The 27804-nt window shown below is 40.1% G+C and overlaps 1 protein-coding gene across 1 annotated transcript in view; it reads left to right on the top strand.

The window, feature by feature from the left end:
* Positions 1–24151: 24151 nt before the first annotated feature.
* NECTIN3 (nectin cell adhesion molecule 3) overlaps positions 24152–27804 on the top strand; it is a 46409-nt gene continuing 42756 nt past the window's right edge. Inside the window, exon 1 of the mRNA XM_036405169.2 lies at positions 24152–24456. Within this exon, the coding sequence (XP_036261062.1) occupies positions 24255–24456 (202 nt within the window). The 5' untranslated portion in view covers positions 24152–24254. The remainder of the gene's footprint in view (positions 24457–27804) is intronic.

Below are 27804 nucleotides of genomic sequence, written 5' to 3'. Positions count from 1 at the left end.
GAAGATACACAACTTGCAGGCTCCTAGCAATGCTGTAAAGGAGCTCAGGGAAGTTATGTAGCTGCAGGAGTGCCTTGCTGAGCATGATAGTTTTCATCAATGAAAAGCTGGCAGCACTCACACTGCAGATTATACTGGTGGTTCTGCATCTTGACATTTCTTCTGCCATCCTTTAAAGGTCCAGGTTAACATTTTCTTCTACATATCAGCATTTGAACATCTCTTTGTGAAAGTGGCTGGGAAAATGAAGGGCAGCAGAAGAGAGCAAAGCAGTCTGAAGTGCATATATAACTGCCCTGTAAATAGCTGATAGAGGTTTTTGATAGAGACACTATCTGCACAAGTGCATTAAAAGCCATACTGAATATCCTTCAGTGTAACTAGCTGCAAGATTAATTTAAGCAGCAGTTGAATAGACGGTCAGGACATGATTCCCACGTTCAAATCCCTGGATTAGCCCCACAGTTTAGATAATGCAGTCTACGAGGTCCACTTTGTAACTGTTTCTCATCATCCAAGATTTTCCTTTGGATTAATGAAAAGATTAATGTCTGGAAATCCTTTGAATTTCCTTTCAGCAGCATGAGGAAGCAGTGAAGTTATTTACCCAATTAAACATCTCTGACTTCCCACCCTTATTTTAAAAGTGGTGATTTGGCAACATAGATAAATGAATATTAATGACCATTGTCTTCCCTTCCTTGGCTTATCTGTGCTTCATCCTCAGCTGTTGCTAAAACAATTTGCAATTGTATTTGTATTTAAATGTATGTAAATAGCGGTGCAAATTGGAGTTGCAGTTTCTGACAGAGGTCTAGAAAAACATCATTCCAGAGATGCTTATTTTTAAATGCAGAAATGTGAACAACTTTCTTTTCACAAAGTCCTCCATAGACAGTGAAATGCTGCTCTCCCTCACAGATTTCTATCAGAGGATCTTTCAAACAGCTGACCACTTTCAAATCGTGCTATTGTCCCTACCTGCTACAAATAGCTTAGCCAACTTTGAACCAAAACCAGCCTTTCACTGGATTATGCATTGTAAAAGGCTTTGGATTATTTTGCGTGACTGGACCCCTTATTTACAACAAGAAGATTATGGTTTTAAACAATAAAGAATTTTTGGACTCATGAAGATTCAGATATTTTAATTAATTTGCTAAACATTTCAGGATAGAAGGTTCTTGGTAATCTTCTAGTGCAATTGATACCATAGAAATTCCTATGTTTATGAACACTTTAAAAATAGTTTGTGCAGCCCCTCTGATACCCTAGGTGACAAAACAAGTCATACTCACTTATGCTATGCAGATACTGACTGCAGCACCCAGGCTTGTTAACTTGGCTACTAGTTTTTAAAAAAACGACACCCGGGAACTCATAAATTCTGGCATTAGTTATTACTCTGTTGCTATAACATTTGGCTGTCTCACAATCTTTCCATTTATTCATGGTTATTTACCTATGGGATTTGTAAATGAGATGAAATTCCCAGTGGTAGAAGAAGGTCCCCAGCAAAAAGTCCATTGCACAGGAGGTTCCACAAGCACCAGAATGATGAGGCTTCGTTTCCTGTGAAGTGTTATCTCATGGTTCACTGTCTTTGGCATTTTCATTCTGAGACCAAAATTAAATTTCTGCCATGGTCAGACATTTATTACACCCTTTATGTGTGCATTTTCATGTCTTTATTAATATTGGATCTTAAATGCATTTACCATAAAATAAATGCAAATAGGGTCTTGTTCACCCCTGTGACCCCTTATGTTCATTACATTTGTTGAAATTGAACTACCTTTTCAGCCGATATCTCTATTCAAGATTATTGGAGTTGGCCAGCCTGCTCCCAGTGGCAGGAAAGGTGGAACGAGAGCAAATGCCCACTAAGAATGCCAACTACTTTATTTACACCACAATAGAAATCAGCCCATGGCCCTCTGCCCTGTAGAGTTTTGGTCCAGCCTTTGCTTTAATGAATGTAGCCCCACAGGGCAGTTAACCTGGGGAAATGTTTTGCTGCTGCACCATGCAAACTGCACCGCCTCACAATCTCTTCTCTTACTATAATAGTCAGCAACTTTGGAATGATTCAAACTGTAAATAATTTCTGGGGCTTATCAGAAAAGGAACAGTGTGGAGAATTATAAAATTGTTACTGCAAATAATAGTCTGAGAACTCCAGGTCATCCTCACCTCCAGCGAGGCAACTACCTACCTTCTCATGAAAAACAACAGCAGCTCCCTTCCCGGAGACAAGGATCCATGCTTTGAGAACAGATGGTGCTACTTATGATGCCAAGCACTCTGCACTTCACTGTTTATTAAATTGGCCAGAGAAGACTGGAAGATCAGCTCTCAAAAAACACACCTTAGCCATGATGTCTGCACAGTGCACACTAAACCAGTGCCCACTGAGGACCTTTTACACTGTAAAGACATGCAATATGCACAGGTGGAAATCAGGCCCTCTGGGACTTTTCCTCCAGATGATTTTTTTTAACTCTGTTTCTATTTTATTCATAGAATTTTCTTTTCATTAATTTCTGGAAGATCATGGCAACTGCCTTATAATGCCCCCAGTACAGATGGTGTCTGCCTCTAAAGCTGGTGGAGAGGAAACACTATTGCTTTGACTTCACATCTTTCTGGCTCCCCTTTGAATCCCTCCTGTGACTTAGGTACAGAGTTCTTCGTGACTGCTCTACTTCTTCCTAAAACAAGTGCCAGAACTCCCAGTCTTCAATATTAGCATGCCCATAGTTTTCAGCAGAGCAGAAAGCAAACCTCCTAGCTTTCCCTCTGCTCATCTCCTCAGTAGTGACCCAGTGTCTGGGTCACTGGCTGAAGTCTGCAACACTCAACAGGTTACAGGTGTTTGCTGTTGTAGAGGTAGTACTTGAGACATTTACACAACTAGCATTTCTCAGGATTCAGCTTGGTTATCATATTTATCTTCTCAATTTCAATTGTCTTTACAGCACTGTAGTATACCAGTTTTATGATCTAAAAAACAAATTAAAAAAAGAGACACCAAACAGTTAATTTCTGTGAAGGAGCAGTTTCTGGAAAGAATAATTCCTGTTATTGATTTTGACTATTTGGTATTTTTGGGATTTTAGAGATTGCTCTGAAAAGAAAGTATGACCCTGAAGTAGAAGTTTGTAGCACTTCACCACAGCCTCAAGTACTTGACAAATGCAGTTATACATTACCTGTAATCATCATCTAGAGGGGTGTCTACACTGCTCTCAGCAGTGAAAAATCACACATTGCTCCATTAGGAATGCCTGGCAGTGGTAAATTTCCTGGGAGAAGCTCTGGACTTTCAGCTTGCGTGTGTTGACTGCTGAAAGATGAAAGTTGTTTAAAGGACCTATGCCCTCTGACCACTCCTGCATTCACCGCTTTGGCTTCCCTTCCTTTTCCTTTTTTTAAAAATTTAAATTAAAAGAAACCCCCAAATCTGCCTTGGGATGCATTAAATACCATGTTTGTGTTTTCAGTTTGAGGATTGAAAATTGATCTCATTACAAATGGACATACATTGGACAACCTATCTCTTCAGGTAAAGGTTTTCCAAGTCTATGGAGATCAAAGTGGCTGTGAAAATATTAAGTTGGGGAAGTTTCTTAGTGGTCAAACTTTAAGTTTACAAGCCAGTGGATCCTGCATAATCAAATCAGGTCTCAGAGTTGGTTCCAAAGTCACATCAGTGGGCAAGTTGGAGAAGCTGGAGGATGGGTTTATTGAAACCCAGAAGCCTCTGGAAACAGCAAGCAGCAATGAGAGGGGAGGGAGAAGGGAGCCAGACGAGTCAGCAGGGAAGCAGCAGAGGAACTCTGACCTAAGACCACTCACTTTGTTCCATGTGGCTGGAAGCCATTCTTATTTCAGGTTCATTATTCTTCACCAGCCAGAGGACTTCAGGAAATCAGCTTTTTTCTTCTTTAGTCAATTCCTGGCTAATGCACAAGCAGAGCTTTGCTTGCTAAAAAGAAAAATTATTTACTGGGATTTTGACATAATGTTGGGTTTGCATGGGCAATCAAATCTACCGAGCATTACAATCAGCCACTGGCCAGCAGCAATGGGGATACCTGTTGTAAGAGTCCTTGCAGTGCCATCTTCCCCTGGATAAGGACAGACCCCTAAAGCCACAGTTTTGCTCAGTTTTTATAATCCAGAAGGCCAGGGCCCTACCTGACCAGCACAACATGTGCATAAGTTGTTGTAAATCTGACACCCCACATAGAAAACATTTCTTAAATATCATAGCTACAGACATAAGATGTTCCACAATGGCTATTTCTGGAGGAATGGTTTCTATTGTCTATTTACAACTGTTTTATCTATGTACAATCCAATCACTTCAGCAACAGGGACATGCTGGCATACTCCAGCCAGGATGTCAATAAACACATTTAGGCATAGAAATTACTTTTATCAGGGGCAATTTCTAGATCAGTCTACAGTTCCCACTGGGTGGGCTCTGATAACAATCAGTCAACTACTGCATTATGAAGGTCCAGTTAATCATTTAGTTTCAGTTTGGTCATTGTCTCAAGCTTGTCCATTATCTCATCCATGAGGAGACAGCTGGGATATTCCTGAACCCCTCAAGAAATTAATGATTTGCACATAGGCACCTTGTTACCAAGCTGCACCACAAATATAACTAAAGAACAAGCTTGCTTTCGCTATTTATAACTCACAAATTAAGTCCCACAGTTCTTGTCACACCTAGTTGTCCTGGATGGGAGGGAAAAGATGTGGAATAGTTTTCCTGCTCTTTATGATAAACAATTGTCTGCATTAGAATGTCTCACTTGCAAAGAATTTAATCAGCCAAAGCAGAGGATGACCACTCAGATATTTGCCTGCCCTCCTTCAGGGCAGCTGTGGGGAACTGAACTTTCAGCTGTAAGTTGGAATGTCTGACTTGTGTAGTTTGAAGGGAAGATAGCAGTTCTAGCATACCTGTTATTTCCTCTGCTCTGAGAAAAGAAAGAATTGAGAGCATGATGTGGATTTTGATTAGGCTGCTTTAATTAAAATATACTGAATTTTTCAACTCTCAGCCAGGCTGAAAGAAAACTCAGGTTCAGTCTTCATTCTTCTACCAGAGATACAATTTATTAGTATGAAGTTAGCTTCTTCATATTTGAGAGTTACAATATCCTATAAAGTCTATTACTCTTGATACTCATTTTTCATAACTAATACATTTCTAAATTCATACAGAAAGGAAGGGAAGGGAAAAGGAACAGAAGCTTAAGGGAGGGAAGAGGAACCAAGGGATGGAGGGAGAAGGGATGGCAGATGAGAGGAAGGGAGGCAAGAAGGCATTTTCTATATATTTCAATGTAGTATCACTTATTCTAGCAAAACTGCCATGCTTTATACTAAATGAGAATCTAAATTTAAGTAACTAAATTGGTATATAAGCCTGACTCAAGTAAAAACAAATTTAAAAAAAACCAAACAACCTGAGCATCTACTGAACCTGGCACTTTCCTTTTTGATATGCATTTATGTAAAACAATTACTAAAGGTTTTTATGGGAGTGCATTTACTTCTGTCTCTCCAAATAATGACATTCCCATGGTAATCTTTCTTATCTTCAAAGCTTTTATCTTCGCTTTACAGGATTTTTGCTTGCAACAGCAATGCTGACTGAAAGGTATCAGCAAGATATAATTCATCAGTAGATATTCCAGTAAATATTCTTTGGGACAGTCATCTTCTAACATGAGAGGAAAGATGTAGTCAAAGGGAAAATAATATGAAACTCTCTCCTTAGATCCACGTTATGCAAACACTTGAATATTCTCAATATTAACTGATCAACACATGAATGTGCAATAGTCCCTCAGTGGAAATAATCTGCAGCTCACAGAATCAGATATCTTGTTTTAATGTTAAAGCAGCTCATGTAAATCACATGCAGCCAAAAACACTCCCTATTTAAAATTGTATGATTGATTTGTATCAAAACAAACAAGTTTTAACCATAGGTATTCAGACAGCTGTGTCTTTTTACATGTATGTAAATATTCATTAGAATGTCCAATGGCTTCCCTGGAAGATTAGTGAGATTTTACTCTGGGTTAGCTAATAAAAATAAATTGTTGAAAGCAAAAAAAAAAAAAAAACAAAACAAAACAAAACAAAACAAACAACAAAAAAACAAGAATAATTGTCACAGGAATTGGATAAAATATTCCTGATACAGACGGTTCTTGGGGAATAACTTCATTCCTTCCTTCTGCAGCAATCACTTCCTGAATAGTACGTTAAGATGTGTACAATGTTATGTGTGATTTCACAGAGCCTGACATCAGCATCTTGTTTCTAATTGCCAGCACCATATGATGGGATGCATTAACTTAAAATACAAACCTATTGGAAGTGATTCTTATCTCAACCTCACTATCAACAACATAGTACCAAAAGAGTCACTTGAATTGTCAATATTTTACTTTCTACATGTCTGCATTTGTCCAGCTATAAAGAAATTATATTCATCACTTATTAAATCACCTCAAATAAATAGATGAAATTTCTGGAATTAACAAATATGATATCAGGAAAACACAGACAAATTCAATGTGTATCTGAAAATATGCTTTTATTATTTTAGTGTGCATTCTATGAACAAATGTGTTTTCTTATTATATGTTTTATATTCAAAATTGCTATAAGTCCAGGTGATCAGAGTTCTAGCTAGCTAGCTAGTTATTTTTACTAAAATTCTTTCACTAAGCTTTTGTTTCTGCTTTTCTGTCCTTGTTACAACAAAGACCTTCAGATTTGAAGTAATAAAATGCCGTGCATTCCCATGGATAAAACCAGAGCTTAAAAAAAGCTCAGAAAAGATTTTGCACAGTTCACATGTCAGACAAACTTGTTCAGGCTCACATTGCAGCAGAATACAAAGAACAGAAATTCCTAGCAGTCTGTACGTATGCATTTACTGAAGTTGTCTGTAATTTTCAGGTGATATTGGCACAATGTTGCACAGAAGAAACCACAAGCACTTTACAAAAATCTCTACGAAGAGTCTGAGAAGATGAAAGCAAGCAAAGACAATAAGAAGCCTGGATGCAGATTCTAAAGCTGTTTCAGTCATGGGAATGCAAACATAGGCCAGTCGTGTTTTTTCAGTAAGATGTAATGAAGAGACTCAGAGATCAGCATGGTATTACAATGGCATGGATACTGAAAATGTAAGAATTACATACAAATATTACGAGGTGAAAGAGAAATCTCAAGTTACATCATTATTTGCATAAATAAATGTGAGTGTGTACACCATATGCAGACTCCCTCCCCCTGACTTCTACAGAAAAACGTAAAGAGAAGATTTTCTTATACTCTTTTACTTATACTTTTTCTTATGTTGGACAACTTTGTCCTCCCTTCAGTCCTGTTTCCCACAGAAAGGTGATAAAGGAGGTTCCATCAAGAAAATCCAGTCACTGTAGGCTGAATGGTGAATGTAAGGAACTTTCATCTAGCAGATAATTTACCTAAGAGGTTTACTTTCTTTAGGTACCAGTCCTGCAACAAATATCATTCAAATGATAATCAGAAGGGGTGGGGGACACTGGCTTTTCTATGACTATGTGGCTTCAGAATTGTATCAATATGGTTTCAGAGGTCTGATAAATATCAAGAGTAACTTTAACACTGAAATTCTAATGGCTGCTTTTTTGCACAAGAATTGCAGAAAGGAACATAAATTGCATTTTTGAAGTGCACTTCTTTCTCTAATACATATGAGCATTAAGCAGGACTAGATACTGCATTTCATTTTTCAAACCGGTCATTTTTTTAACTTTGCCATACATTTCTTCATCCTGAGAAACACAAATTAGACTCATAGTTTTTACAGAGATATTCACCATAATATTTATGACTAGACCACTTTCCTATTTTCACTTAGTATCCCTGTGTGGGAGATTGCAGTTCTGTACCATCATTACCCTGAACAGTAAGAAATATTTTTTAAAATATTTTTATTTAAAGTGAATATCACTTAGACAATAAAGAGTTTTACCTGCTATACATGAGAAGTAATGACCCAAGTGAAAATAATGAAAATAAACATCTTAGGTGATGAACATAACATTTTAATACACCTTGTCAAGATACTGATTTGGCTTGAACTCTGGAGTGACTCCGGCATCTTTTTATGTATCAGTATTCTCTATATATTTTATTGGCCTATCTTTTATGTTTCTGAGTAAGCAGTGACCATAAATAGTAACAGGGTAGAATATGTTAGAGCATATTTAAGTAAGGATAAGATGGTCAACCAAGACATCATTCTGAGACAGTATTTAATTAATTCTATCATGACAACAGGAGATCATCTCTGCTTAACTTGCCCTGTTTTCCAGACAAGCTTATCCAAAGGATTCAAGTTTCTGGTCATTAATGACTGTAAAAGTGCCTAATGAATTAGTTACACTCACAAATTTCAATATTCTGGTCAAACCATATTTTAGAAGTATATGTTTCCATTAAGTCCTCTCAAATTTTCCATTGGGGTTTTAATTTTTACTTCTTTAAAATATCTCAGTAATGGTATCCCTTCCAAACACCCATGCCTTCACTTGGTTGCATTGATGTCATAAGTTTGAAGTCTTGTGAGCACCTGTGAAACATCACCATGTCTGATCATAGTTTGTTAAGATTTTTTAATTTTGCTTCCTGTTACTATTTTTGGTAGGTAGTTTTTTCTTCAACAGAAAGTGTCTGCACTCTATCAAAATATCAAGACATATCACTGGCTGTCTCAATATTAATCTTATTTGTGATAAAATGATGAAAATGTTCCCTCTGAAAAGTACAGAAGAGATGTCACAACAGCCATAGGAGTTAGTTGATACTGAATCTATTGCTTGATATGGGTAAGAAATTTTCATAATAACCTGACAAATGTTACATGCCTCAGGTTCAGAAGCTACTCAGTGTCATGACTGAAGTTTTAGTGTATGGCACTGAGCTGGAAAAGAAATCAGTAGGAGGTCCATAAAAAATTACTTTGATTGCATGTAGGGTGCATAGGTCTCCAAAGTGTTAAGCTCTACCAAACTATATCCTTCAGTGGAACTAAAGGCTTTGTCATGTGAATTAAAAATGTAAGGGTATGTTCTGCAAATTACTTCTCTTAATGGGATGCCAGAAAACAGAGAAAACACCATCCAGAATTCACATTTGAGATGGATGCCTCTGAAGGGAGAAGACTTAGAGTGGAAAATGGGTTTGTAGCACCATTTTTTATAATTAGTCAAGGGTAAATCTCAGAAAAGAGTGTTTTTAGACATGAACGCACACATACGTGTACACTTATGTCCTCATACACATGGAGAGAAGAGTAACAGTACAAAACCTTTTACCAACATCCAAACGAGCCTCTGTGTCCTTCAGAGCCTGACACCCCTGTATGTGTGTCACATTAAAAGATGCATATACAAGAGCTGCATATGCACAGTTATGCTTGTGATTCAAGTCAGACAAAACCTCAGTTTGGAAAGAAGACTGACGGTATTAGTGCCTCCAAGGTTTCAACAGAGCCTGTTCCTTACTTCTTGTGTATTCCATGAAATTGTTGCTCTCAATAGCTTCCCTGTATGCTGATAGTGTTTATGTTCTTATGGGACAGTAAAAATTTTTTTAAAAAAACCTGACAGGAATATAAAACTTCAGATAAGCAGAAATAAGTAAGGAAATTCAGAACTTCCAAAAGGTAGAGCTACTGTATTTCTTGTGCATGTGAGAAAACGAGAGTCACTTCTGGCAATTAGTGGAGCTGGTACTCCACTACAGAGCTGTTTAAAGATTCAGCGCTGGGACACAGATGGCAAGAAATGCTGCACCTTCCCTTCTGCAGCAGCTCTGAGTCTGGGTTAGTTACAGCGTGGTGCCAACAACTGGCATTACAGCACAGCAGACAATGCACACAGCCAGCAGTGACCACAGAGGGCTGTAGTCAGAAAGGGTGCAGCATCTCTTCCCTTTGCTTTGTAAACTATAGCCCGTTTTCACTTTCACACACTTCTCAATTTCGTTTTCATGCCTGTACAGAGGACACTGAGGTTGTCTCCAGTCATATAAAGTCTGTTCAGGTGCAAACTTCATATTTAAAAGACTCGCAAAAATTGTGATGAATCTCGGCCCACAATATATTCCTAAAACTTCCCTTTCCCTAGTTTACATGTCTATAATGCCAACACCTGCACCTGAGCTAGTTAGTTCAGCTTTTCTAATTGCCCAAAGTTAGAAGCAAGCACTTTCAAAGGTATGTTCATCTACTTTATTTTGATTGTCCATTTAGGATGAGATGCACTGCACCAAAAAGATGCTTTTTCCTCTACACTGTCTTTGAAGAAAATCCAGAGTGGAAATAATCAGTACATTTTTCATCAGATTAATCCCTCTATATTTTTCAAATCAAAGAACACCTTTTAAAAGACACTTGCTCTAGCTGTCCATAGGTTCATCCTGAGCCTCAGTCTTTATGTACAATCCATGTGACAGTTTAATAACCTTAACTGAGTTTTTCCTATCCTGCTGTGATATTTTTATTCTGGTGGGTTATGACAGGAGAAGGGGAGCACTCCTTGTTAAATTACTAAACCTTTTAAGAAGCTATCAACTGTTACAAAGCTCCCACAAAGCCATGTAATATACCTTTAAGGGAGGTTGCCATAACCAGCTGAACAGGCAATTAGTCATAAACTGTGGCTGCACTGCCAAACACCTTTACAAAGTTTCCTAGTGGCAAATGGATTTGCTAAAGAGATGCAGTCCATGGGTGGGTAAGTGCAGTTTCCCTAGCTCTGTGCTGTGTTTCTCTCCAGGAAGAATAAATCTGTCTCAGCCATTCAGACACTGAAACTGGATCTGTTGTATTCCTAGGGTTCCATCCATTAATTACCCTGAGGATTAAGTTTAAGGCCTTCGACTGTCTTTGGGAATAGTCTGGAACCAAAAGAAGGAGAGTGACATGAACCTCTCTTTTGCAAATGTCTGAAGCTAGTCAGCAGAAGGTGCTACACTTTGCAACACGTAAAATTGTCATCTTTGCCTACACCTGCAAATTCTGTGAATTATAGTTACTTTGCATGGAGGGATATAATGTAGGAAATGTTCTATCTTGTTAATTAGTCTCATGAATTTTTGCTCATATAAAATATCAGAAATATACACATTTGCACCTACATGAGTATATTAATGTCATTAGTTGTCTATTCTGAATTAATCGAATCAACTTTAGGCAGAATTTTACATAGAGAGCAACAAAGTTCTTTTTGTTAGCAGGAGAGCTGGTTTTGAATGTTCACATTCCTGTTTGGAGGGATCTATGGGTAGTCTGGAATCCTAACACAGGGAGTATTTTGTAGAAAATAGCTGGCTGCCTGATTGAGTCAAAAAGTAGCTGCTGCTGCAGTAAATCTCTGCCATAGTTTAGCATGAAGGCATATCTGAATGGGGAAACAGAGCCTTGCATTTTAGAAGCATATATGAGAAATGAAAGTGTCACATGTGACAAAAAATGGATATTTCACCTGGGAAGGGATATATATAAAATCAAAACATGCCATGAAATTGGAATCTATGATACATTTCAAAATGAGGGGTAACCCAGCAGATTAATGTTGTTTGTACATTTTCAGCAATCCTGCAGTCACCTTGTACTTAACATTAGCCATGAAATGACAGCAGAAGCAAACCCAGTAAATATTTATTTAGCCCTAAGGTATTAAGACTAATCCCTTCTGTTGTCCCCTCTGTTGTTCTTTCACACAAATGTGAAAAAGTTGGCACATGCAAGCTTTAATTCACTAGTGGTAAGCTAAGGGGATATAGAGCTATTTTAACTTACAGAGGTACTGGCATAAGCAGTTACAAAATCATTATACTGTTACTACAATGTAGGAGAAAAGATTTAAACGTTGTACTGTGGTGGCTCTTAACTGACTGGTGGATCAGAGGTTTTCTGTACAAAGGCCTGAACCCCATCATTTCATGAGGAGAATTTTATGCTGAGGATTTCTGTGCTGCAACCAGGAGCTGACAAATGCTTGGTGGGGTTTTACTGGATCAGCTTTACATTAGTTCAGAAAAAAAAAAGTGAAAGAACATAGTCCAAATGTTTTTTGTCTTTTGCATCAGCACAGCTTTTTTAATAGTTAACACTTGTGCACCCTGGAATTGTGCCACATATCCTAACTCTTCTCTGCCCATTTTATGAGCCCTGCATGTTCCACTTCCATGCCAATTCTCTGAAGCTGGCGTCTGGTGTGCTCCAAGCACATCTTCTAGATACTCACTTCTGAGTGCCATGAGCTTTCTGCTTGTGTAGCTATTTCATTCTGCTTCTTCAGCAGATCTCCATGAATTCAGGAAATACAGCAAGCTTACACCTCCTCCAATATCTGTCTATGCAGAATGGCCTTAAGACAGTTTTTCAATGAACTCTGTGGGTTCTAGATGAGCTTCTTATCATGGCAGGTTTTTTCTGCAAAGCTGCCTGGTCATACCCTGTACATCTTTCAAAGGACAGTTTGAATTAAGCCAGGCCTATTTGCAATCCTGACCTCATTCCTTGCTCTAACATACTTCAGCTCTGAGGAGTTTTGCTGCTCATCCATTCACACATGGTCTAGATACCTTTAGCCCATTGTGTTACCTGTGAATATTGAAAAACAAATTTATTTCATTGTCACACTCTTATGAGGTGGTTTTTTTTTTTCATTCAAAATGTAATTGGGTCTAAACTAATAGCCATACACTGGGTTATTGATGCCTACAATTATTATTAATACAGCAGAGCAAATTATGATTCAATTTAGTTCAATAATTACAATAAAAATATAGAAAAATCTTCTACATTGAATTAGAAATAGACTTATTCTGTGTTTTTTCATTGTAATGCTGCATTTTGTTCCCAGATTATGTGCCTCTAATTATTTTGTCTTTAAAAAATATAGACCACTTGCCAATAAAAAAATGTTGTTTGAAAGAAGAAACCCAAAATGAATCATTAAAATATGTCAAAATAAGCAGTTGGTGATTTTAAAACGAAACATTTCAGATCTTTTTACACTGCTTCCGTATTTTTTCAGCTGTAATTATTTGCCAAATTACATTCATTGATGTGAACAATTTTGGTCACTTTAAAACTGTACTTTCAGTGACTTTCACAGTAACTGAAAAAAAAAAACCTCTCCCTGCTGTTATAACAATAAAGGATGTAAAAATATTCTCTGCAAAATGGAGCAGGAACAGTCATAACAGCTGAATAAGAAAGAATATTTCTGTTTAATGAAAGTAATCCAGTAGGCATTTTCCATCCTGTCTGCATTTAACAGTTGTGAGTGGTCTACAGCTGTATCTAAAAGCTTTCTAGCACCTCACGTAAAACATTTTTTCATCTCCCAGGCTGAGGTTCCTCTCTTGCCTGAGTTAGAGTCTACATTTGAGTCTCAGATACATACCCCCAAATCAGTAATTTTGTGACTTCTTTCTTTATCAGGGCCCACACTGTCTACTGAATATGTTTAATGTAAAAAACGTGATTTGGTAAATAGGGGTTTACATATTTCAGATAACTTTTAGTCTTGGAGATTCTCACTCACCAGAAATTCCAGCTTTTTTGAAAATGGTGTATACTCCCTTGTGAGAAAATCTGATTTGAATTCACCTACATTTTCTTATTATAACAGGAGATTTTGGTGTAATTTCCCAATTCACTGTAATCAAATCAGATCAGCGCTTCTGTACTGCTAAGATTAACACATAGGCTGAATTCTACATGTGCCAGAGACAGTGTTTTGGTCATACCAAGCATATAAAATAAATCATGTGCATAAGTCTTTGCAGGATCAGGTTACTTGTAAGAAAAGTTGCATCTAACACACCTATTTATATAAATACATTCATACACAGGTAGAAAGATTAAAGATAGAGAAGATATGAGAATGATGACTGGGTTGCCACTAGAATTCTGTTTTGTGTAGAACACAAGAATTGTTCCTCTGGTAGCATATAACGAGAAAGCCATAAATTTCTCTCTGTCTTCTACCTCTGAGACCTTAAATTTCAAAAGATGTACTTATGTATTACTGGTCAGGGACATATAAATATTTAATGGCATAGAGCTCTGCTCATAATACACCAAAATTAAGGACTATAGTATTTTTCCTTCTGGAAAGGAGTTGTGCAGTACATAATTTATCCTATTCTCCACACATACAGTGGAGGGTACAATGTCTTCTGTTTATTGACTGAACAGAGCACCAAAATCACCCTTTTGGCCAAAGTTCTAACACCCCAGTTCTCATGCAGGGTTCATATCCTTACAAATGAAGTTATTTATTAGTGCCTCACTTGAGTTATTTGCTTCCCTCATGGGTTCCTTATGGTTACAAATTATTCCTGTGGACATTCTAATTAGAAACAAGATCAAAATTTTTCAGAAAGAGAATAATCAGCCACTGGAATCCTGCCAGGGACTCCCCAACACTGGACAGTTTTAAGATTCAGCTGGGCCATCTTTTCCACACCATGCTTTTGCCAGAAAAGATTGGACCATATGATCCCTGATGTCCCTTCCAAGTCAGAGTTCTATGATTCTATGAATGTCGTTTCTGAGATTATTAATAAGAATATTATCAATCAAGTCAGTCTGACTTTGGAGAAGCTTTTTTATTCATTTGCCTTTCTGAGAACTTAAGACCTTGATGAAGGTGCCTCACGGAAAATGGAAGTGATACAACCAACAAACAATGCAACAAACAAAAAATGGCTGTCAGGGTTTAGAATGAGTATTTTAGATCAGTCAGCCAAGAATCCTTGGAAATTTGATAACAATTGGCTATACATTTTGTGCTATCAAAATGTGAAACTCTTCTGTCCTGGGGAAAATGTGCTTGGTTTCTCATTGAATATCTACATGGTTTTGGGGGCTGTTGGCATTTATGCCTGAACACCACCTCTCCCCAACAAGATCTGTTAGAATCACTCTGTTACTGATATAACCACAAGTATTTATGCAGTTTATTTAAACCTCATGCTGAAAAGGCATTGCACCATCATACATCTCATGACAAACCATTCATTTCTGATATATTTAAAAAAGTCAGATTTGGGGTGACAGGGATTCAGGATGACCAGGACTATCTGCTACTTCTCTGTATTTCCCATTTTATTTACTGTGAGTTTCATTTAATTGATTGCCAACTGAGAAGAATATAACTGATTAAAAATAAAGAATAGAAATAACATAAAATAATATTTGCAGTTTAAAATGTGTAAGTTAAATATCCAGCCTACTCAAGGCAGTAGTCTGTAGTGGAACATGCAATCTTCTCTCAAAATGCAGTTCATTAACTGGATGATGCTCTTCCTGAACCACATGAAATCATTTACACAACAGAACTGCAAATATTAACAAGTTTTTTGTGATCATATTATCATAAACAGGTAAGAAATAAAGAAACTATGAGAAAAAAACTCCATGAAGTTCCATGCCCCGCAAAGTCATGAGGTAATGGCTTTTCTAAGATTTGTCATTCTAGGTGTCTCTGCCCATGGCAGGGGGATTGGAACTAGATGATCTGTAAGATTTTTTACAACCCCAACCTTTCTATGATTCTATGACTCCATGATTCAGTGATAAGAGGGCTAACAGATCCCATTTCCCCAAAAGTGAATATGGCCACCATCATGGTGTTTCACAATCTACTAACTTCAGGAGAAAAATCTGAAGAATGGGATTTGTCAGGTTGGCATGGTTTTTCATGCTCATGAAACGGTTTAGAGAGCTTAGCTGAAGTAAAAAGTGAAACAGCATAGCAGCTGGTGCAAAAAGATCCTTAAATATTTGATAGATGATGTACGTGAGAGAAAGCTTTGCTCTGGCTGAAAGAGGGAGAATTGCAACAAAGACCCAAATTTATTTTTGCCGTTCTGCCCATTATACTTAGGATTACAGCAGAAAGCACACAAAAAAAGGCGTTGTTCCTTTCAAGTGCAAAGTGTGACTGCATTTCATTCTTCTCCATCCCTTCTGCAGATTAAAGCCCAAGAGTGACTACTATGTTTTCACGCCAAAATATAGATACATAAATAAATCACTAAATAAAACTGATCATCTGCTGCAGGACAGATGTTAACAAAGCACTTGTGGCACAGAAGTGAAATTGATATTAAAAACATTTGCAAACAACCCTATGACTGGCAAGCATCAAAAACCAAGAGATTCATATTTAATGTTGGTACTTTTCTCTAATTCAGATGTATTAAAAAAAGAGACACCATATGCTCAGGGGTGGGAACAGGGTGGATATACCAAAGTGACATTATATAGAAACTATAATAAAATCACTGTTGAAGAATTATTCCCATATGACATGCTGTTGAATGTGCTTGGATGGAAAGGAACTGACAAAACATAAATAATTAAATATATAATTAGGCCTTAAAACTTGCCGTTGAAAGATAGTATTGAGGATGCAACTAATTTTATGAGGCATTAGCAGGTATGAGTTTGTGGCAGGAGAAATATGTTTTACAGCCTGTGTTTCTCAAGGTATTTACATCTACATGTCACTTAGAGTGACTTTTCTTTTAAGTGGGTTCCTCTCATTCCTAAAGTCACACAGGAGCGTGTTCTACCAGCCAAGCCTCTATTCCTCCCGGACCGTATCTGATAAAGGATGACATTAGAGGAATGTCAGGTGTTTCAGTTACTGTACACCTCATGTAGCATATTCCTTTAAACTGATATATTTCATGTCAGTTGAAAAGAGGACTTTGGTATTTCTGTTACAGGGTAATAGAAAGGATTACTTAATCCTTTCTGAGTAGATTGCTATAAATTAGGGACAAAAACCTCAGGCCTCATGAACACTTAAATAAGGTGGTGTAGGTGTACCCTTATTCCACCCTCCAGCCCCACTAGTTAAATATTACAAATCCAAACCTCATTTTTGCAGAATCTGAAAACATTTGTGAATTTGGGACAGCTTCCAGGAACTTGCAGAATGTCTCATTCTGGAGGACTCCAACAAGGAAACAGTAAATATTTCTGAAATGAAACATTGATATTTCACATCTAAATTATGCTTTTGTTAAAAAACTGACCTAATTTGAAGGGGTCAGAAATGTGCATAAAAGCCAAAAAATTAAGCTTTTTTTTTTTTTTTGGCACAACTGAAATTACATTTTTCCCTGGATGACCAAATAAAAAAATCCACTATTATGTGCTCTTAGTCTACTCAGATTTTGAGCTTGTTACATAACGATTTTGATCAGGAGGTGATTTCTTCATAAAATAGTTATGTAATTGCAATTTAGGTGTAGTTATTATTAATAAAGGAACTTTTTTTTCCTTGCAGGTATAAGGCTTTTTGCTTCCTCATAAATGCAGCTTTCTCTTGTATATGGGAAAAATTAAAGGGGGGCAAGATATTTACATAGATGAAGACTCCAGCCTCAGCGATGCCTTTGTGTGTACCAGTGTTGCTTTTCTTGGTGTGAAAACAGCGTTTTTGAGGCTTTTGGCCTGCCTGTAACAGCATCTATTAAAAAAGATGTGTCGAAATGAAGCACTCTTGTGCACAGAGATCTGTTTTTAAAGCTTCATAAGGTTCCTTCAGGTTTTTGGGTTTTTTTTCTGAAAGGATCAAAAAGCGTGTAGGTGCATTCTGGGCTACCCTTTTCAGGCTGAAACTAGAAGGGGAAATTCAGAATTCAATTACATATGTAAAATCATAAAAGTAAAGTGTAAAAGCTGTCTAAAATTATTATGCACGCCTCTTTGCCACTCAAAGTTTTAAAATACTTGATCTGTGAGATAAAATGTGCTCGAAAATCATTCAGAGACTGAAACCTTCACTTAGTTTCAGGCCAAATCAATTTTTGTTGATACTCAAAAAAGGCAGAACAGAAAATGCAATGTACACAGGCTTCATAAAGTAGAAACCTACAGGTATAACAATGTGACCTTTTATTACTGAACCATGCTATGTTTCAATCCTGTGCTGGTTTTTGAATTCACAGAAGTTAAGATGGTTTCAAGAATGAAACATGGATGTAAGCAGCACAAATACAGCATGTTACTGCAGTCATCTTGTGACTTTACCTTGATGCATCTTTCATACACTACATCTTCAAGCTGTATCCCTAAGGCATAGGCAGGCATAACCTTTTGGTTCATGCACTTCACTCATCACACAGTGGAAAACCTGCTGCATTTAACTATCAATCCACAGAGGAAAAGATGAGGAAAAAGAAAAGAACCCAAAGTTTACACCATTTTTAGTACTTAAATCCTTGCCAAGTTGTGCTCATTTCTAAGGGTAAGAATAAGCATTCTCAAGGAAAATGAAAAGACTAAGGGAGGAGCAGTTGAGAAGATGAAGAGAGTAAGTCTAAAAAGAAAAAAGAGCAAGCTCCTCCAGGGAATTCTAAACCTGCCTCTACTCTCATAATTAAGTGAAGCTAGTGTAACAGTGCAGATACTAAAAATTAATAAATGTTCGCATTAAAATGAATGTTAAAACTCTCTTTTCCTTTTCCTTGAATCAGGAACCAGCTTCCTGCTGGGGCTGAGATCATGTCAGTGAATTGGCATAATGAAAATATCACTGCAAAATGTAGGTATGCACTATAAAATTGTGACCTCATTGAGATATATATTTCTTTTTTGGAAGTCATCTTTCTTCTTTTTGGCACTGTAGAAAAGAGGGCTGATTTTGGTTATCTCTAGTTGTGAGAGAGACCTCTGTGAAGATACCAATAATCCTCCTACAGAGCTGGACCATCCCTCCATAATCATCCCTCCTCCACCACTGTACCACAGGGTTTGGATGAAACAGAAGGTCAGGGTCTCTCCCTGCTGCAAGGAAGTCAGCCAGACTGTGGAGGTGTGCCTGGAGGCGTGTTTGACCACTGGAGAGACCAGTGCCAAGGGCAGGGAACTGCCCTATAGGGATGTCCAACTGGCACCAAGCAGACTGGCAACATCCTCAGCTTCTGGCTAATAGTTTTAGCCAGGGAGCAGCCCCAGGGTGAGTGAATCACTTAGCATTCTCCCTCTGCTGCACCAGCTACTCCACAGCTACAGACCAGGGCATGGTCCTTTGGTTTTCTTCCCCTCTTTCTACCTTATACCCAGACACCTGCTTTTAAAACGTCATAGTACCATAACAAGCCTCACTCACTTATTCTCTTTTACCTGTCTTCTCTACCCATTCCCTTCACTTTTCTCCTTCTTGCCTTCCTGTGCTCCTTCTACTCATCTTAGGTATATAATGCTTGTGCCTAGAAAGGTTGTAGTTTTAGAAAAAAGTATGCAAATTGTGAATCTGTCCAAACAGATATGTATGAATCAAGTAAGTTTTGTATTTATTAGTATAAAATATCACACTTCAATAAAAATGCAAATAAAGAAGAAGAAAGAAAGGCAAGAAAACAAGCATGCAGAAGGAGACCAAGAGACTACAGTAAAGAGAAGCAGAGCAGAAAGAAAACAGGGAAGCATTGCCTTGCAAATATGCTTCTGAGAGGAGCCATCAAGTTTTCTGTTCTCTTTGTCAATGAGGTAAGTGGAGACAGATCTAACTGGAAAGTCTACCATTTCCTCACCTATTATTTTTTGTCTGCCAGAAATGTATGAGGAATTTACTTAGACAGCTGTGAGTTTTAAATCTCTTGGCTGAGACAACAGGAATCACAGTTGCACTGCAGATTGGATGATACATACTCCTGATCACAGTGTGAAACACAATGCTGGAGAGTGATTATTGTCAGTAACTGCATTACTCTTTTGTGACAAAAAGCCCGAGGTCTGGAACTTTTCTGAGATACATTAAGAACTTGACCACTCTGTGAGCAAGAGAAACAATTTTCTAGTTGTATTTTGCAATGCAGAAGGAGTCAGACACTCATATTTATCCTTAAAGGGATAGTCCTTGATTGAAACAAGATTTAAGTATGTCATCTTTAATAGGATTGGCAAATAGATTTTAAAAATATCATATACCATGCAACTACATGTATATTATTCTTGGCTAAGCTTGTTCATGATTTAAATCAAAATATTATGATAGATATTTTATGAGGTGACAACAAAGACTGGTTTTCATTATACTGTATGCAAAGAGTGGGAAACATAAGAATAATCCATCTTTATAATATATTCCTAATTTTAATCATTTATGCATAGCAGACATGATTATAGAGCATCCTTCCCTCAAAAATTTCTCAGTGTATCCAACAGTATTAAAAACACATTCTACTAGTGGTAAGGCAAACTGTGTACTGTGGGGTGTTGTCTGAGCCCTTCCCAAACATATCCATGGATGATCAGAGCAAGGAGTCCACCACTGGGTCAGGAAATGCACACACATAAATATGCAGACCATGTCCTTTGGTCTTGCTGGCACTGCTGTCAGTCACGCCTGCTACACAGCCTACAGAGATGCTTTTCCATTGCTTTCTAGACACGGAATTGGACAGGCACCTATTTCCATACAGCACAGAAAACAGCCCCTCAGGCAGCAGTTTTGCTGAGGCATACTCAGAGACAACTAGTCTGACTTCAGCTGGAGGGACAATGCAGAAGCACAACCACCTGTTAGCAAATCACAGAAACTCCGTGCAATAACAGGCTAAATACCTCACCCAGCTGGAAGCACATGAAAAAAAGAGGCAGGTTTTGTTTGGGGTTGGTTTGGTGCAGTTTTATTTTAAAGGGTCATAACGGGTGGTGGTGTGCAAGCATTGCCAGGGAGGCCCTGGTCCCATCCATTGGAATGGAGGCGAGAGTGTTGAGAAAAGCACATTGTTCTGCAACAAATCTATTTGCCCATTCTCACTGAAATGAATAGCCCTTCATTCCAGTGGGAATTTGTGCCGTCACTTCAAATGTTATGCATATAAATTAATTTCACACTGCTTCAGGACTTTGTTTTCAAACTACCAAAAGGGTTAAGAACTGAGAAGGAAACACTTGCCAAACTCCCAGGTCTAAACTAAGCATAAGAGGTTTTGTTGGTTTTTTTTTTTTTTGTTTGTTTGTTGGGTTTTTTTTGTTTGTTTTTTTTTTTTTTTGCTTAGGGGGAAGGGCAGGTGGGTGAACAATGGCCAGAAAGAGAGGGAAATGGGGACTGGAAATAAAGTACAGTCTTTTGTATTTCTACTGCTCAAAGATGCTTTTGAACAGGACTGCTGCCAACTGTGGAAAAGCATCTTTTATGGAAAAAATATGCCAGTGACAATGGATTTACAAGAACTGAGCCAGTGTGTCCTATATGCATTTATTCCATATTATGCAAGATTAATTGTTTGGAGCATCATGCTTTCAGGAGTGTTCTAAGCATCAGGGAGCCAAATTTAGAATTGGTATCATGAAGTCAAATTTCCTTTTGTATCATAACTCCCCAGGATGCCTGATTACAACAGTGCTGAATCTGGCACTGGAAGATGTTACCTACAGACTGGGCACAGTTCTGCTTAAATATGACAAATTGCATTTGCTTCCTTAGCCTGCATGAATTGATGTACATAATTTGGTGCTAGAGCTTCAAAACATTTTATTTTAAACAGACTTAATGCTTTTTGTTGTTTTGGAATGAGAAGGAATAAAAATATAGCAGATGGCAATTTGAATATACTTGTCAAAAACAGGATTTTAAGGTTGCACTCTCAATTACACTGTGGCCTCATTATATTCCCTACCCATCCTAGGAATGCCTTAAACTTGGTGTAAATGTAATTATGAAATGTAATTTGTTTTGACTGCTAACTATAAAATGGGATTTATCTGTATAGGACTCATCTATACAGGGAAATGGAATAATTACACCCAATTAAAACATCTACCTGGGATGTTACATCAGCAAAGCCATAGCAGTATAAATTATTCTGCTACAATTATGCTCATTAGTTTTCCCAGTAAAAAGGCTCTTATCATAAATAAAAATGGGTCTCTAATGATTAATTCAGTATTATATTTATCCAGGTTTATTGGCATGAGGGAATACATTGGTTACCATGGAATCAAAAGGCAGAGTCTAACAGCAGAATAAAGGACCAGGCATCAAAAGTATCAGCAGAATGAGAAACCATCTTTTAAACAAAAAGGTTTGCCGTATGAACATGTCTGTGAACCTTTGGACAGCATCCTGTGTACCACCTGAGCAACTCCATGTCCCTACTGCAAATTGGGACAAGTACAGTTTTGCACTAGCTGAGGATTAGACTGGCAAAATTACACTGATTTCATAAAACTTTAAGTCCTTTCAGTTATGTTGGTTTTCACAGCAAAATGTTGAGGAATGTCCAACATCCATCATAGCCAGCAATTTGCTTGTAGTAACTTTTCGCCTGAATTCTGTTTTGTTTCACAGTTACAAATAAATGAGGCCAGTTAATTGGCAAGCAGCGTGGCTGAAGACGGAATGAACATACTCTTGTGAGCTTCTGATAAACTTAGCCAAACATATCTTTCAGAGAAACCGCTCTTTATGTCCACTATTGAAAGAAATCAGCAAATATTTTGGGGAATATGTGGTACTTATGTGAAACTCACTTGCCACAGATGTTTCAGCAGCAAGTATGGTATTTATAGCAATTCAGTTTTTTCCTTTACGTTTTGCAAGGACAGTGCATCTGAAATGAAAAAGAACACCTAGACTGCAAAGAGGCAAGATTCTCAAGCCACTTCTTTTAAGGTTTTGTATTTTGCTGTTGAAAAATCTCAGCTGGGGATACATCCATTGACACCATACCCACAAAACGAACAGCGCCAAGATGCAGTAAAGAAACTGCATTTCTCATAAAAGTCACCTTTAATTTTGTGACCTGGTTACAGACTGCTCTAATTCTCAGACAGCCCTTAGCTGGACTCCAGGGACCTTGGGCAGAGGCACAAATTCCCTCTTCACCTCGAGCAGTCACTTTGCCCGAACAATACTCGAATCATTGGTCTCCGCCCGTGGCTGGGACACCATCGCTCCCTGCGGGACAGCTCTGCTCTCGTCGGTGGCAGCGTTTCCCAGAGCAATGCTATGTGCTGTGCCACAGCCAAGAATCCCTAAAGGCATTAGCGTGACAGAAACGCTGCCTGCTGCCCCCGGACCCCTGCCGGCCCCTCTGCGCGGGCTGTATAGGGCCGTATTTGGTATTCCTCGGTGAACTCTGCACAGAGCTCGGTCTGGTCCCAGATGGTTTCAGACCTTCGGATCCTGCCATCTCTGACGGACTTGGTATGGCCTCGGAGCCGTTCGCTGCACGCTCCCCGAGTGCCGCCCAGACGTCGGCCCAAGCCCCGTCGGGAAGAGCGGCGGCAACGGAGCCCCTGCACGGCCCCTCGCTGCCCCGCACGGGGCTCTGCCAAGGGCAGCGTAAGCGATGTGAGGACAACGCCGGGAAAGTTTATTGTTGGCAAAACCGGTGGGCACGTGCTGCACGCCAGCGGCCCCAGTGCGGGGTTCCAGCCCAGCTGCCAGCCGCCTGCCGCCTGCCGCCAAGGAGGAACCGCCCCTCCACGACCATCCGGGAGCGGCCCCGGCCGGATATCCAGACTCTCGGGAATGCCCTCGCCCGGCATCTGGCAGAGGGCCAGTGCTGCGGCCGGTCCCCCGCCGCTCCCCGCCCAGGGCGAGCGCTACTAGCCGATCCCCAGGCCGTGGGGCAGTGGCCGCCGAGGCCACCCCGGCCCGGCGGCGGGGAGGGCAGGAACCTAAGGGGCGGCGCGAGAGCTGGTCGCGAGTGCAGAGTCCGGGCGGGCGGGCGCCCCCGATCGCGGTCGGGCGGTGGCGGGATGTACCAAGAGCCCCCCGGGGGAGGACGCCGTTACGCCCCCTCCCACCAGCCTCCCGCGGCACTCTTGATACCAACGGGAACCGCCCCCCCCCCCCCCCCGATGCGCGAGGCACATCTGCGAGTCCCACAGTGTGGGGCGGGAAAGGCGGGGGCGAGGAGACGCGCCCCGGGGCGGGTGAGGGGTGGTGAGGGTCGCTGTAGAGGCGCCTGGCACACGCGTCCCGCCTTCCCCTGCTCCCCCCTCCCTGCGGTGGGTGGTGCGGCCCGCTCTGAGAGGGCGGGAGCGCCGCGCCCCGCCCCGCTCCAGTGACACAGGCTCCGTGTGGGGAGGTGCCGGCGGCGCGGTCTGCGGGACCGGGTGGGACTGACCGGGCGTCGTAGTGGCGGCGACTGCGAGCCGAGCCCGGAGAATGGCAGGGGTTGGAGCCGCTGCGGAGGCTGCTGCTGGTTTCTCTCCTTCGCCGCCTCCTCGCGCCCGCCGGGAACTTTTCCTAACGGCTGGTGGCGGTGCCTCCCCCCGGTGGTGGCAGCGGCGGCGGCTGCTGCGTTTGGCGGTGCCTCCCGGGCCGGGGCTGGGGCTCCTGGGGCTGGTTTTCTCTCGTTTCTGCTGCAGTAAGTGGAACTTTTCCCCTTGGCGGACGGGCGAGGGGGCGGGTGGAGGAAGAGGAGGAGAGAAACCTGAGCCCCGGCAGCGCCGGGGGACGCGGCCGAGTTGAGGGAAACTTTGTCTGGCGCCCGGCGGCGGGGGCCGCCGGCCGCCCTGCGCGGGGGAACCGGGCAGGACGTGGCTGGGATGGTGAAGGAGGGAGGTATGTGAGGCGGGTCCGAACCGGAGCCCGCGCCGCCGAGACCTATGGACTGTTTCCTCCGGGAACATCCGCTGCGACCGCAGTCGAGAGAGCGGGTGTCCCGGGAGGCCAAGTATCCCTGGCAGATGGGCTGAGGTGGCAGCCTCCCGGGTGGGGCAGTAGGGGAAGTTTATTCTCCTCCTGGGGCTTCCCCCGGCGGACGGCAGGTTATCCGCTGTAATTCCCGTCCTGAGCGGCGGGATTTCGCTTATTTACGAGAATTCACGGGCGCTTCCCCCCCCCTCCCCCCCCCTTATTTCCCATCCCGAAGGAAGGACAGAAGGGTCTTGGTGTTTTATCCGGGTGTGCCTGGGGGGAGGAATAGTACGTGCTTTGCCTCAGGGGGAGTGGGCTCGTGTCGTTGTTCCCTCTCAATGAGCGTGAAACCCGTGCTGGTTTCGGTGTGGGGTCGCTCGCCGCTGCTGCTGAGGTGGGATCGTGTGCTTGCTCTACATCACCCGCATCCTGAGCAGCTGCTGCCGGGGACACTGCGGTGCGGGCCCCACCGGGCTTGGCGTGACCGCCCGCGGGAAAATGCCATCACCTACCCTCCCCGTTCATCTTCCTGTGGGGAACAAACAAGCAACGTAGCAGTTGGAAACTGAGCATGAATTTATTTATTTATACTGCATGCGGTGAAGTGTTATTTTTTTTACAGCAGTGGAAGATGAGAGGGGATAAAAGTAGACTTAGACAAGAGCAAATCGAAAACCCTCATCCTGCCCTTGTATTCCCAATGCAAGGGAATAGTTGGCAAGGATATTTTATTATAGGAGACGCTGTGTCCCTTCCCTCTTTAATGAAGGAGGAAGAAGTTAGAGGAGGTAGTCTCTGGAGGTTCATGTGATAAAAATACCCAGGAGCGAGCAAGCCATGCCGCCGTAAAACATTTGTGTAGTATCTGAGAAGTGCTTTCTCAGGGAGGGAGTTGAGGCGCTGTAGGATTGTGCTGGTGCATGTAGTAGTCTCCCCCCTCTGGCAATGATGTAGCTTTCAAAAACGGTGATTGTTACTAAGTTTGTAAATATCTAGAAGGCATCACATTTCAAACTTAAAGGCTTAAAGACTTAGTTTTCATATGGTTGGCAAACTTTTTGCACTAGCACTTTTCTCCCCTCCCTTTGTTCAGTGTTATTTCTGCTTTTTTGCAATTAAAAAAGTGAAGTTGCAGACTTGACATGACCTTGACAAGCTATTTTTACATCTAAATGTGAAGTTAATAGTAACGATGAAGTTAATAGCATCCGTGCCTAGTGTCATACAGCGACTCAACCATTTTAGTCTTGATAAGTGTAATTCGGGTTGTCAGTCTTCCCAGATTCTTTTTTTTTTTTGCGTAAGTGATAACTCTTCAGAACTTCAGCCAGAAGTGGCAATGTTGTGTTAAAATAATTCTGTTCTTCGAGCACAAAGTTTTGAAGTATAATCTCTAGGTAAAAGGGAAAACTTGAAAAACTGTAACAGACTTTTGGACTTGGAGGTAAGCAACAGGGGAGGAGGTTTTTTTGTCAATATCTTAGGTTTTAGTTTTCTTTTTACCTTTAAATTTCCCACAGTTGTTTTCATTGTGTTTGTAACTGTAACATGTGACTATGAAGGAAAAATATTAATACTGTGCTCTTAAAAGTGCTCTTAAATATATTTTGAGCATGTTTACATGTTGATGGCACCCCAAACTACTTATTACTTTTGGTTGCCTTTTGTCCTGCTATTCAACTAATTTTGATAATGGTAGCAAAAGAAAGATTTGAAAATGCTGCCATAAATGATCCCAATCCTAGTAGAATAAAGTCACTACAAAACCAAAAAAATTTTTATCCAGTCATTTTGATTGGCAGTTAGAAATTATTTATTTGAGCTATAATTCCTCAGAGAAATATTGCCAAAAACATCTCAACACTCACACCAAAAAACTGAAGGGGGAAAGAGAAAATATATCAGGAATCTGAAATAGCAGCTTTTCTCTTTTTGAGTGAATATAGACCTGCTTTAATAAATGCTGCTTCTTTTACAAAAGTAAGACTACTGGCTTCAGGTTATACATACAAGTACTTCTTCCACTTCCCTGTCAAACAGTGCACGATGCCATGAAGTGCGTGCTAAACTTACATGATCAAAGTAGTGTAACCTTGAACTAGGGGACATGTATGGCATCCATAGAAGCATCATCATAGCCTTTAATCTATAAAGTAACTTATTTTGCATTGCAGCAAATGCTTTTCAGCTACGCTGTAAATGAGGACTTGTGTGCTACTAAATAACTAATTCCTGTGTCTCATTTGTTTGCACACAGTGAAAAATTTTGTGCAAAAAATTTTTTAAATGTAAGCTTGAATTAAAAATAAGCAGAACTGTAAAGTGAGATGAATAGAAAGATGTTCAAGATGCATTTTTCAGGTATTTTGTTGAAGAAATAATTTTTTTCAATTTAAATTGCTGGTTATGTTAAGCTTCTCAGTAAGATTAGACAAAGAAGTATACATATGTCATCTAAGATCCCAATGAATTTTTTTTCTTACAGGAGCCTGGAATGCAGAACTCCAGACTGGCAGTAGACCTGGAAGGATTGGGTTATAAAGGTGTAGATAATGGTGTAGAGTGCAGTGTACCATATACAAAAATAATTTAAAAAAAAGAAAATCCCCAAGTAATTATTGATGAGAACAATCTGGCTAGAAACATTTTTACTAATTTTTCAGGTGAAGTCATGGCAAATTCGAATGTCAAGCAAAGCAGGTTACCAACTTGGAAATGGGAAGGTGTAGTAGAGTTATCAGCAAGACAACAGAATGTGCTTTTTCCTCATTTTATGTTAATAGTTAAGAAATCTGCATATAAATATGTATTTATGTTTTGAAAATGGTATGGAAATGAATGCTTGTTTGAACAGGTGTTTGGTGAAGCAGTACAACAGCAGTGAAAGAAGGAATAGGAACACTGTAGAAGGTGTTTGAAAAGTTGGAATGAAATAGTGGTGAACCATGTAGTAGGTTGGGCAGTGTATGAGGCTGCTGTGTGAAGAAACAGAGCAGCTGCACTGGTAAGAACAACAGATAGGAGAGTTTAAATCTGGATTGTTTGATAATTAACAAAAAATTTTTTAACGTTGGCA

This window comes from Molothrus ater, chromosome 2, assembly GCF_012460135.2.
Source record: "Molothrus ater isolate BHLD 08-10-18 breed brown headed cowbird chromosome 2, BPBGC_Mater_1.1, whole genome shotgun sequence".
Classification (NCBI taxonomy): Eukaryota; Metazoa; Chordata; class Aves; order Passeriformes; family Icteridae; genus Molothrus; species Molothrus ater.
This window is presented reverse-complemented; position numbering and strand designations above follow the sequence as displayed.